The sequence below is a fragment of the Delphinapterus leucas genome, chromosome 1, assembly GCF_059928025.1.
Source record: "Delphinapterus leucas isolate spDelLeu-1000000601 "Yukka" chromosome 1, BTC_Dleu_Yukka2, whole genome shotgun sequence".
Lineage (NCBI taxonomy): Eukaryota > Metazoa > Chordata > Mammalia > Artiodactyla > Monodontidae > Delphinapterus > Delphinapterus leucas.
Genome location: NC_143129.1, coordinates 145268254 through 145281292, shown reverse-complemented (window position 1 = coordinate 145281292; position 13039 = coordinate 145268254). Strand labels below are relative to the sequence as shown.

Here is a 13039-nt window from a genome sequence, read left to right as displayed (position 1 = left end):
AGGAGGTTGTTGGTTATTGGTTACTAGGGGAACCCTTGGGGTTGTGGCTATGGTGCGGTAATTAAGACAGCTTCATTGAACCCGGGGGAACTCTAACCCTGCCACAACCCAACCTAAGTTGGAAGAGGCTTTAGAAGTCACCAGGTTCAACGCCTGGCCCAGTATTGGAAGCCCCTCTACAGTGTGCACTTCTGAAAGCTAGACACCTCCTAATTCAGGAAGTAGACCCATCATTGTATACAGTTTTCAGTTTTTAGGAAGATGTTTCTTTTTCAGGAGGAAATCTTCCTGTGAATTTCACCCAAGAGTCCTAATAATTCAGGAATGCTTCCAGAGTGTGTAGAACCCAATTGTGTCACTTTAGGGAACACACATCACAGAAGCTTTGATGACATTTTAGACCCTGCCCTCTTTCTTGAGCAGAACACGGTGCAAACACGTGAAGGTAGTTGGAGTCCCCTAGCAATGGATAAATTCGTCCTTCGAACACCCAGAATCCAGAATAGTCCTCAGAAGAAAGCTCCTGGAGGAAAGATTTACAAGCAGGCCACGATTGAATCTCTGAAGGTGAGAGGGGATCTGGGAGTGGAGAAAATGTGCAAAGGACTTGATAGCCAGGAGGTCTGGAGGAGTTCTACTATGGAAGACCTATGAATTACTTATTTCTGTGCGTCCTCCCCAGAGTGTTCCTGACCACTCCAGGTCTGTTTCCGTCATACCTTGTTTATCAATTCCTGCACTACGTTACACTCTTCTAATTACTTTGGCTTTGTGGTATGTTTTGCTAGCTGGTAGGATAAGCCCCCTAAGTTATTCTTCTTTTGCAAAATTTTCTTGTCTATTAAATGGAATGTTAAAGTACCAAATATGGTTTTGTGTTCCCTGTACAAACTCAGTAAGATTGGGTGATGATACCATACCCTCATATCCTATTGACCAGAACCATATCACGTGGCCTTTACAGTGACAGCTGAGATTGGAAGAGAGACTGTTAAAATAGACTCTTTGCAACCTCAAACTGTCTGATTTCTGTTAGCAAGGAAGAAGCAAGGAATAGATACAGGATAGACAACCAACACTGAATCAATGGATATAAGTACCCAATGAGTGGTAATTATTACTTCACTAAAAACAAACAAAAAACCGTTTGTAATTAGTTCCCTTTGTCTTCTTGAACCTCTCCTCCTACATTACTGACTTTTTCTTTTCGGTTCCCTTTATTGCTTCCTATTTTCTCAACTAGACTACTAATGTTTGTGCTCCCCAGAGCTTTGTCACCTTTTATGTGTTTGGCCAGGGTGATCTTATTCATCTTAAGGCTTCCCATGCTGCTGACTGCCAAACTTGCACCTCTAGACTAGATCTCTGAAGGTGAGAGTGAGATCTGGGGCTAGAGAAAATGTACAAAGGACTGTGATAACAAGGTGGCCTCCTGAGTACTTGACTGATATACTCAGTTGGATTTCTCTTCTAGATGTGCCACAGGCTTACCAGACCCAGATTAGAAAGCAGTAAAGGGGAGTATAAACAAAAGCCCTGGGTTCTAGACCCTACTGTGCAGCTGTGTGATCTTTAGTAAGTCATTTCCTTCTCTGGGATCTCACTTTGTCCTCATCTAGAAAACGTAGTGTTTGACCTATAGCAGTGTTTCTTCAAAGGAACACTGTTGTCCTTTGGGGCAAGATAATTGTTCATCATTTGGAACTGTCCTGTGAGTTGCACAAAATTTAACATCCCTGGCACTCAGACAGTAAATGTCAGTAGCAATGTCCCATTGTGATGACCAAAAATGCCCTACATATTTACAAGTACCCCTTGGTTGAGACCTACTGAGCTCTAGAAGGTCTTTAAAATCTCTCCTAGTTTTGCAGTTTTGTGACTTCCTGGAACACATTCAAGGTTTTCAACTGTTTGTCAGGGTATCCATGGATAACTGTACACAGTAGTGATTCTCAGTGAGGGATGGTGGTGGGCAGGATTGTGATATTAGACTGTCTGGAAGAAAAAGAGGATGGTAGTAATTGAACTACATGTACACTCACATACAAATACCCAGATTCTAATATACCTTCACCTGACCCTTCTGCCCTTTGTGTCCCCACGTGGGCCCCAGTTGAGAATCACTGTGTGTGATGATGAGAATGAGCCAAGTGAAGATTATGGAATCATAATAAACAATAGGCATATGGAGTAACATTCTCTTTAAATGCAATAGTTTTTCTTCCAAACCTGTTTTTTATTCTCCTGTATTTATTTTATATCCATATACCAAGAAACTGGGACTAGAAATGACCCTTAATTCTTCTCTCTTATATCTAGTTTTCAATTCTGTCTCCTAAAAATCCCTTTTTGCCCTTAACATCTCCCACTTTAAATTCAAACTCTTGTTGAGGGCTTCCCTGGTGGCGCAGTGGTTAAGAATGCGCCTGCCAATGCAGGGGACATGGGTTCGAGCCCTGGTCCGGGAAGGTCCCGCATGTCGCGGAGCAACTAAGCCTGTGCGCCACAACTACTGAAGCCCGCACACCTAGAGCCTGTGCTCCACAACAAGAGAAGCCACAGCAATGAGCAGCCCACGCACCGCAACCAAGAGTAGCCCCCGCTTGCCTCAACTAGAGGAAGCCCTTGTGCAGCAACAAAGACCCAACTCAGCCAAAAATAAATAAGTAAATTTATTTTAAAAAAATATTGTTGAATTTAGACCAGTGCCATGGTCTGTTAACTTGTCTCTGTGCCCTTGGCATCCCCTGTCATTCCAGCCTCCACACTTACGCCAGAGAAATAAGTCTTTAAAAAAAAAAAAAGAAAATCTACTCAGGTCACCTCCCTGCCTGAGGAAACCACTTCCCTTAGTGGTTTCAAATTACCTTTTGATAAAGACATTTCTTTACTTGGTACCCAAGGCCCTCTTGTGACCTGGTACCTGCTTGCCCTGCTGCTCTTCTTATTTACATTCCAGTGTCAACCACTCACAATTTCCCAAAGATGTTGTGTTCTTTCATACCTCTGTACCTTTGCTTATGCTGTCCTGTTTGCCTTGAACGGCTTTTTTCTCTTGTCTTGGAGGCAATATAGTATAGTAATTAAGAACACAGACTCAAGCCAAACTACCTGTGTTAAAATCCTGGCTCTGTCACTTAAACTACCTGTGTGACCTTGGACAAGTTAACCTCTCTGTGTCTTTCCTCATCTATAAAATGGGATTAATAATAATATCTATTTTATAAGGTAGTTATGAAGTTTGAGTGAGTCAATGTATGTGAAGTGCTTGGAACAGAGCCTGGCACATACTAAATACTATGTAAGTGTTTGCTGTTATCAGCTACTTTATGAAATCCTTTGTTCCCATGACCTAGTCAAAAGTTTCCTCTGCTATAAGGTCTTTCCTAACCACCCTCTGTCCACCAGATACAGAGCCAATCTAATCTCTCCCTTCTCTAAGCCATCCCTATATCTTAACATGCCTCTACCATCGCACTTACTTGTGCTATATAATAAGTGTTTCTTTACATGCCTGTGTCCCGCTACACTCTCAGCTTCTTGAAAGACTATGTCTTATTGGTTTTGTGGCCCCAGTAGCTGGCATGGGGCTTGGCATATAGAAGACCATGGTGCATTTTTCTGAATGACGAAATGGTTAGTTTTTTGTTTTTTGTTTTTGGTTGCACCCTGCGGCATGCTGAATGACCAAATGAATTAAACTCTAAAAGCCTTGGCATGGCATATGAGACCCTTTCTATTCTGTTCTGTCTGAGGTGCCATCTCACCTCATCTCTTATAGCTCCCCGTTCACGGGAATGCATTCCAGCCACACCCCATTTTCTGCTCTTCTCTATCTAAGCTATTCTCTTTCATGTCTCCAGGGCTTTGACTTGATGTTGGTCCCCTTTCCTGCATCTTTTACAGAATGAATTCCTACCCATTTGTCATCCCGCTCAAGTGAATCTTAGATTGTTTCATGAGTACAGGGACCTTGGGCATTTCATTTGCCTCTCCACCCTTGGACCTGTCACAGTGCTTGGCACATACTAAGTGGTCAATAAATATTTTTTAAATAAGTGAATGATGAAATGCTTTCTGGGTCCTTTGTGGGGAATTAATCTTTCCCTCTTTGATACTCTCTTGGCACTTGGTTCAAATATCTGTTGTAGCACTTACCTTACTGTATTGTAATTATCTGATTACCTGTAGTTTCCCCAATCTATTATGAACTGTTAGGACTGGGACTGCAGTCTCTTATGTTCTGATTCTGCTTTAAGACCTAACACAGTGCCTGCTACATTGTATGTAAAAATTTATTGAATAAACAATAATCATTATTTGGGGATGCCCTTGCTGGGTCTGGATGGTAAGCTACTCCACAAATGTTACTGTGAAACAACTTTATGCTCAGTACTATGCTAGGTACTTTAGGGAACATAAGAAAAATTTAAGATAAAAGTATGAGCCTTAAAAAGAAAAAGAACCCACCTGCCAATACAGGGGACATGGGTTCGAGCCCTAGTCCGGGAAGATCCCACATGCCGCGGAGCAACTAAGCCCGTGCACCACAACTACTGAAGCCCGCACGCTCTAGGGCCCGCGAGCCACAACTACCGAGCCTGTGTGCTGCAACTGCTGAAGCCTGCGTGCCTAGAGCCCGTGCTCCGCAACAAGAGAAGCCACCACAATGAGAAGCCTGCGTACCGCGATAAAGAGTAGCCCCCACTTGCTGCAACTAGAGAAAGCCCACATGCAGCAACAAACACCCAACGCAGACAAAAAAAAGAGTTAAGAGGGAAAAGAGCTCAGCATCTGTTTTAGTGGTCACAGCACCTTAAAGAGATGGAAAGATTTGGCTAGGTAGAGGGAAGTAGCAACATACAACCATTCAGTAAGTGGTACTTGCTGTTCTCTTTCGTTTATGCATGCACACATGCTTACTTTCCTGTGTATACAATGGCAAATTAAAAACAAGTTGAGTTAAATATGAATTCTAGAGAGTTAACTAGGTCCACGTTCTGCCAAGTGACTATTCCCACACACCACTATCATGTTTTAATGACAAGAATCTGCTGAATATTCAAGCCTCAATTTCCTCATCAGTAACATCAGAAATAATATTTAACCTGCAGGGTTGTTATGAGGGCTGAATAAATAAATGCATATTGAAGGGGCTAAGCATTGTGCCTGGCACACAATAAAAGCTAATAAGTAGTTCCCTCTTTTCTCGTATGGAAAGCAAGAGGCTGTGTAGTAAAACTAGAGATGAGAATGATGATGATAGTAATAATGGTTCCTGCTTACATTTACTGAGCCCATTTCTGTGGGCCAGGCATTGTGCTAAGTGCTTTACATATATTAACTCTTTAAATTCTAATAATAGCTCTGTGAAATGGATGGTTTTACCATTTATATTTTACAGGTGAAGAATCTAAGGCACAGAGAGATTAAGTAGCTTGTCCAAAGTTATGAAGCTTTCAGTGGCAGAACTGGGATTTGAACTAGAAAATCTGGTTCCACAGTCTGTGAACTAAAAAAAAGTGGAGGTTTCTGAATGCCAGCAGAGGAGGTGTAAAAATCTTGGAATATTAGGACTATTGTACTTCTGTTATCAGCATATTACAAGTAATTTTGCCATAGCCTTATCACATTCAATAAAAGTGACACTCAATAAGCTCATGTGGTGTACATTTGAATAGTAAAGGTTAATTTGGTTAATCTCTTCTTTCTCCCTAAGGGAAAGTGATTTCTTCTGTTGGTTGCAATGGGAGATTTTTTTAAATGCAAAGATTCTGAAAAGATGCTAATTATTTTAGGTTCTGCACTTAAGAATGCTTTATAAATCTTTATATTCCCTTTGTAGGATTGACTAGCCAATATGTTGTCCCCTGCCCCCACCAGTGGAATGGTGCCCATTTTATTGCTTATGAGCGAAGCATTTTCCTTAATTGGTTTTACCAAACCTGATATTCCAGCTATCCACAACTGTAAGACCAGATGGTATTTTGGAGAGCACCTTTTCTTTCTGGCAGTAACCATTCCACTACTCATTATAGCTTCCCCATTCATATTTTATTTCCACTTCCCTTTTTCCTCTAAATAATTCAGATAAGAACTTGCAGTATCCATTTTGGGGCCCATATGTGGACAAAAATAGGGAAACATTCTTTGTATGTATGTGGAATTCTCTGGAACGGGCTGCTATATTTTTCTATTTTTGCCCTAATATTTCAGATCTGAAGACTGTACTATACTTAGTCCTTGAGGGTAGATATAACTTTGTTCAATTACATCTACTGCACACTGGGGATAGAGAGACAAGTAAGAAATTGTTCTGGCCCTCAAGTTGTTCATAGTCTAATGGAGAAGACAGCCTTGTAGATAACTATTTGCAGAAAGTACAGATGGGGCAATTGAAGCCTGTGCAGATTACAAACTCAAAAGGGAGTTTGGTCAGATGCGGTTGGAGAGAGGCAAGCAAGGCTTCATACAGGAGGTGATTCTTGAAGAGTCTTTCAAAATAAGTAGGTGTTATCATGTGGTTCAGGCAGAGAAAGAGCATCCGAGGCAGAGGATGTGAAATACTGTGGTTTGTTTAGGCAGCTTCAAATAGTTTGATGTATGTTGAGCCAACGGTGAGGCTGAAAAGGATGTCAAGAGCCAAGTCATGTTTGTTAAGACCTTTTATGCCATACTAAAGAGCTTAGGCTTCTGTAGTTCCATATGCTGGAATGATCTGATATGAAAACCCCAACCTCATTCCAGCCATGTAGAAATGCTCAATAAAAAGTCTCCTGTACAGGGACTTCCCTGGCAGTCCAGCAGTTAAGAGTCTGCTCTTCCACTACAGAGGGCGTGGGTTCCATCCCTGGTCGGGGAACTAAGATCCTGCATGCCGCATGGTGTGGCCAAAAACGAAAAAAAAAAGTCTCCAATACAGAACTGAGCTTGAAAAGAAGAAAGAGAAACACTCAGGTGCCAGGAAGAAAGAGGAAATCCAAACCCAGAGCTGGAGATAACAGGCATACCTTGGAGATATTGCGGGTTCCGTTCTAGACCACTGCAATTATGCGATTTTTTTTGGTTCCCAATGTATATAAAAGCTACGTTTCCACTATACTGTAATCTGTTAAGTGTACAATAGCATTATGTCTAAAAAAATGTACATACCTTAATTAAAAAATTGCTGAATAATTATTGCTAAATAATGCTACCCATCATCTGAGCCTTCAGTGAGTTGGAATCTTTTTGCTGGTGGAGGTTTTGCCTCGATGTTGATGGCTGCTGACTGATGAGGGTGGTGGTTGCTGAAGGTAGGGGTGGCTGTGACATTTTCTTAAAATACGACAATGAAGTTTGCCGCATCAATTGACCCTCCTTTCATGAATGATTTCTCTGTAGCGTGCAGTGCTGTTTGATAGCATTTTACTCACAGTAGAACTTCTTTCAAAATTGAAGTCAATCCTACCAAACCCTGCTGCTGCTTTATCAACTAAGTTTATGTAATCCTTCATTGTCATTTCAACAATCTTCACAGCATCTTCACCAGCAGTAGATTCCATCTCAAGAAACCTCTTTCTCTGCTCATCCATAAGAAGTAACTCGTTATCTATTAAAGTTTAATCATGAGATTGCAGCAATTCAGTCATATCCTTAGGCTCCACTGCTAATTCTAGTTCTCTTGCACTTTCCACCACATCTACTGTTAATTCCTCCACTGAAGTCTAGAACCCCTCAAAGTCATCCATGAGGTTTGGAATCAGCTTCTTACAAACTCCAGTTAATGTTGATATTTTGACTTCTTGTGAATCATGAATGTTCTTAATTGCATCTAGAACGGTGAATTCTTTCCAGAAGATTTTCAATTTACTTTTCCATCAGAGGACTCAACTATCTATGGCAGCTATAGCCTTACGAAATGTATTTCTAATCTATTTCTAGATGCATCTATCCTAGAAATGTATTTCTAGGACTTGAGAGTCAAAATTACTCCTTGCAGCAGAATGGATGTTGTGTTAACAGGCATGAAAACAACATTAATCTCGTTGTACATCTCCATCAGAGCTCTTGAGTGACCAGGTGTATTGTCAATGAGCAGTGATATTTCGAAAGGAATCTTTTTTCGGAGTAATAGGTCTCGAGAGAGGGCTTAAAATATTCAGTAAATCATGTTGTAAACAAATTTGCTGTCATCTAGGCTTTGTTGTTACATTTATAGAGCCCAGGCAGAGTAGATTTCGCATAATTATTAAGGGCCCTAGGATTTTCAAAATGGCAAATGAGCATTGGCTTGTACTTCAAGTCACCAGCTGCATTAGCTCCTAACAAGATCGTCAGCCAGCCCTTTGAAGCTTTGAAGCCAGGCATTGATTTCTCTCTAGCTATGCAAGTCCGAGATGTCATCTTCTTCCAATATGAGGCTGTTTTGTCTACATTGAAAATCTGTTGTTTAGTGTAGCCACCTTCACTGATTATCTTAGATGGATCTTCTGGATTACTTGCTACAGCTTTTACTTAGGCACTTGCTGCTTCCTTGTATGTTATAGAGACGGCTTCTTCCCGTAAACCTTATGAACCAACCTCTGCTAGCTTTAAACTTTTCTTCTGCAGTTTCCTCACCTCTCTCAGCCTTCATAGAATTGAAGAGAGTTAGGGCCTTGCTCTAGATTAGGCTTTGGCTTAAGGGAATGTTGTAGTTAGTTTTTTTGTTTTTTTATGATTCTGATTTCTCTCCTCTCTTAACATATCAATTATACTTCTTTATTTTTTTTTTGAATTTTATTTTATTTTTTTATACAGCAGGTTCTTATTAGTTATCCATTTTATACATATTAGTGTATATATGTCAATCCCAATCTCCCAATTCATCACACCATCACCCCCCCTCCCCGGGAATGTAGTTAGTTTGATCTGTGCAGACCACTAAAACATTCTCATATAAGCAATAAGGCCGTTTTGCTTTCTTATCATTTGTGTGTTCACTGGAGTAGCACATTTAATTTCCTTCAGGAACTTTTCCTTTGCATTTATGACTTGGCTAACTATTTGATGCAAGATGCCTAGCTTTTGGCCTGTCTCGGCTTTCAACATGCCTTCCTCACTAAGCTTAATCATTTCTAGCTTTTGATTTAAAGTGAGAGACGTGTTTCTCTTCCTTTCACTTAAACACTTAGAGGCCATTGTAGGGCTATTAATTGACTTAATTTCGATATTGTTGTGTCTCAGGGAACAAGGAGGCCCAAGGAGAGGGAGAGAGATGGGGAAATGGCTGGTTGGTGCAACAGTCAGAATATTTATCAGTTAAGTTTGCTGTCTTGTATGGGCATGGTTTGTGGCACCCCAAAACAATTACAATAGTAACATCAAAGGTCACTGATCACAGATCATAACAAATATAATAATAATGGAAAAAGTTTGAAATGTTGCAGGAATTACCAAAATGTGACACAGAGACACAAAGTGAGCAAATGCTGTTGGAAAAACAGCATCTGTAGACTTGCTCATTGCAGGGTTGCCACAAACCTTCAATTTGTTAAAAAAAAAAAAATGCAGTATCTGCAAAGTACAATAAAGTGAAGTGCAATAAAACAGGGTATGCTTGTATATAGTTCCATGCAAACCAGGTACAGAGTTTAGGGGCTGGGGTTTTAGGGCCAGTATGGGGACAGCAGATAAGGCTTCAGGCCACATGAAGCTGGGAGTCAACACAGGGCTACTATGCTTTTGAAAAATGAACTAGAAAAATTCCATCCACCAGTCCAAGGAATCAGCATGAAGATTGTATCATCTCAGGGTTTGAGTTCAAAAAGAGTTGACCATAATAAATTAGAACCTCACACTTATTACTATGTGTGTATATATATTTTTAACTTCGTGCTATCTGCAAAGCTGAAAAATTAACATGAAAACTGGCCCAGAACCAGGGAAATCCAAAGGCCTTGGCAAAGGCAAAGGTGAGATTTCCCTGTTAAGACACTTCACAACCTAGAGTACACAGGACTCCTGTGGAAAACAGTCTCCATTAAAGATGAATTCATGGTCAAAAATTACAAAACTCTACAATAAAATAAATTACCAGGAGGGAGGATGAGCAGGCAGATGTAAATAATAGGATTTCTACTCCAAGAAGCAGAGATAACAGTCTGAAAGAGACCTTAAATATGTTTAAAACGTTCACAGGATAATGAAAGTAATAGAAATGATAAGAATAGGATAGTATGAAAAGAAAACAGGCAGATTTAGAGAAAAAAACAGAATTTGTCCAATGAAAAAGCATATTTGTTGACAAAGAAACACATTGAACAGGTTAAAAGTAGGTAAGTCATAGCTACGGAGAGAAATCCTGAATTGAAAGCTAGATCTGAGGAAATCACTTAGAATGCATCCCACAGAAATAGAAATATGACAAGTTAAGAGACTTGAAGGACAGGCAGAGACCATGTATATTTCTAATAAGCGTTTCAGAAGGTAGAGACTTGTGAGGAGGATACTGGTATAGATTTCATTGAGTATCTTAAAAATTGTAAGGGCAAACACTAAAATGATAGAAATAGAATGTATAACTTCCAAACCATAAAAGAAAAAACAAGATTAAAGAAAACTCAGGCTGTTAAATAAAAGATGAGAAAAGAAGAAAAAAGCAAAGAGAAAGTATGTCCAGTGTATCAGTAACCATAATAAATGCAAATGGATTAAACATGCCTATTAAAAGATAGAAACTCTCAGATTGGATAGGGGAGGAGGAGCAAAATAAAGCAGCCATAGGCTATTAAAGCATAATGACCCAGAAAAAAGTTGAAAGTAAAGGATGGAAGACATATGAATGTATAATAGGCAGGAGTTCATTGAAGCAATGTTTATAATAGGGAAAATGTGAGGGGGGAAAAGTCCCTAAATATCCATTAGGGGACTAGATTTTAAAATTCTAAGACATTGTATATAAAAATAATGGAATAATATTCAATACTATTAAAATAGATCAACTGGGTTTATACGTATCAGTATGGGTAAATCAAGAAATTATACTGAGTGCAAAAAGCAAGCTGCAGAACACTATATTTACACCTTCTTCCTACTGAAAACATCCCTTACCTGGCTTCATCGATTTATTTGTCATACCATTTAACACTGAAACTATTTTATATTGTAACGGATCATAAAAAAGGGCTCTGTCTCAATTTTGGCTAGGGCTCCTAAAGGCTGAGAACAAAGGAATAGCTATAAAATGGTGTTCCCAAATGTTATTCTAGACCATCTATACAGAACTTGTGAAGGCAGATAATGAAGACCAGTTTTGGAATCCTGAACCTATCACCTACCTTAGGCAATAAAGAAAGTTGAAGGTAAAAAAAAAAAAGAATGTTGAAGGTAAAGAAAGAGAGGAGATAGAATTCCTTTGGATAAAGTGGGAGGGCTATGGTATTTTCACTCGGATGAACGTGACCTCAGTTCCTGGAGTTGGTGGGCACAGAGACCAGACCTGTGCCTGGGAAAGTCTAAAAACAGGGTGGCAACTGATGCCACAAGAAGGAGAAGTGGCTGCTGTGGGAAAGCTGTTATGCACAGAGTTTTTCAGGGCAAAGATGTGGGCGTAGTGGAGAAAATGCTAACTGGCCTGGAGTTGAATTAAAGGAGCTCAGTTCACAAGGATCCTTGGAAGGGCAGTGGGACCCCTACAGAGAGAGTGGGTGAAGCAGTTGCCAGAAACTGGAGACTTAGGGTGGACCTGTAAGCAGCTGGCTGGAAGAGGCCTTGCTAGTGTTGTGGGAACTGCAGGTGAGATCTCAACCATGGGAGCTCTCCACGGAACCACAAAAACATCTCATGAATATCTGCCAAGTCTAGAGAGCACTGAAACCTGATGAGCGTAGCATCACAACCAAAAATAAGGCTTTTGCTTTCCCTTACTGCTTCTTTTTTTCCCAGTTTCGAACCTGGAAGGTCCAAAGACCAAAGCAAACAAGCAGATGGGGGAGGAGGAGAAGCAGAGGTGGGGAAATAGAGAAGTCCCCAGACATCCCCTTCTCCCACCACGAGCAGCTAGGCTAGACCCCAGCCAGGGAGGGAGTTGAGACTTTTTGGGTTGCTTTTTATTGAACTATCACATGCATGTAGAAAAGTAGACAAATATGTACGTCTTAACAGATTTTCGCAGAGAGAACACACCTGTGTCACCAGTATCCAGATCGAGAAACAGGACATTTATCAGAGGCCCCTGTGCCCCTTCCCAGTCCCTACCTGGGCCCACCTCCCCAGGGTAATGTTGATAAAAGCAAGAAAAAAAAATTTTTTTGTGCAATTATAAAAGCGACTTTATTTTTTTGTCTCCCAGTTTACTTAAAAAAAAAATTCTTAGTTGAAATAATTTCAAAACTACAGAAAAGTTGCAACACAGTACAAAGACCTTCCTCATCCCTTTCACCCAGATTCCTTAATTGTTAATATTTTACACTTAATGGAAAGATTCGTGTCAACTTTAAGATAGTGGTTTCTTCTAGAAACGGAAGGAAGGGAATGAAGGGCGAAGGGTGTAAGGAGACTTGAACTTTACAGTGTTTTATTATTTTATGTGTAATGACAAAATGTTAACTTTTTTTCATTATAAATAGTGAGTTATTCTCTACCTTTTTATTTGTTTAAAGTTTTAAAAAATTCTTCAAACGAGAGGGTTTGAGTTTTACCATCTAGGAAGTAGGGAGCTGTTGAAGTGTGCTTTTTATTGTTGAAATAAATATGTCTTTATGACTTCTCTGCTCTCTGTCCTTGCCTATGAATTAAGATACTTAAGTGAGCTATAAGGTTGATTCACCTCAGCATCGTTTTTCTTTTCTTCCCCTCCTTACTGCCTCTCAGTGCTAAGTGCCCAGTGGTGTCTGACATGGTAAGATTAAAACTTGCACTTTTCCTAATAGATGTAACCCTCTTCCTGATTTGCAGTAAGCAGGAGCTGCTTTTAAGCAATTACCCATCATTTGGGGCCATCACATATATTGTGCTTTGGTTCAGGTCATAATCAATAATTCATATGTCAATAGGAGCCCCATTAGCTCAGGTGAAG

General features: G+C 40.1%; 1 protein-coding gene across 3 annotated transcripts in view; it reads left to right on the top strand.

Moving 5' to 3' along the window:
* The window catches only part of TCEANC2 (transcription elongation factor A N-terminal and central domain containing 2), a 38643-nt gene that overhangs the window by 1092 nt on the left and 24512 nt on the right, over positions 1 to 13039 (top strand). For all 3 annotated transcript variants that reach the window (XM_022575747.2, XM_089922319.1, XM_089922329.1), the window contains exon 2: positions 424 to 567. In XM_022575747.2, coding sequence (XP_022431455.1) covers positions 466 to 567 — 102 coding nt within the window. In that variant the 5' untranslated portion in view covers positions 424 to 465. The remainder of the gene's footprint in view (positions 1 to 423; positions 568 to 13039) is intronic.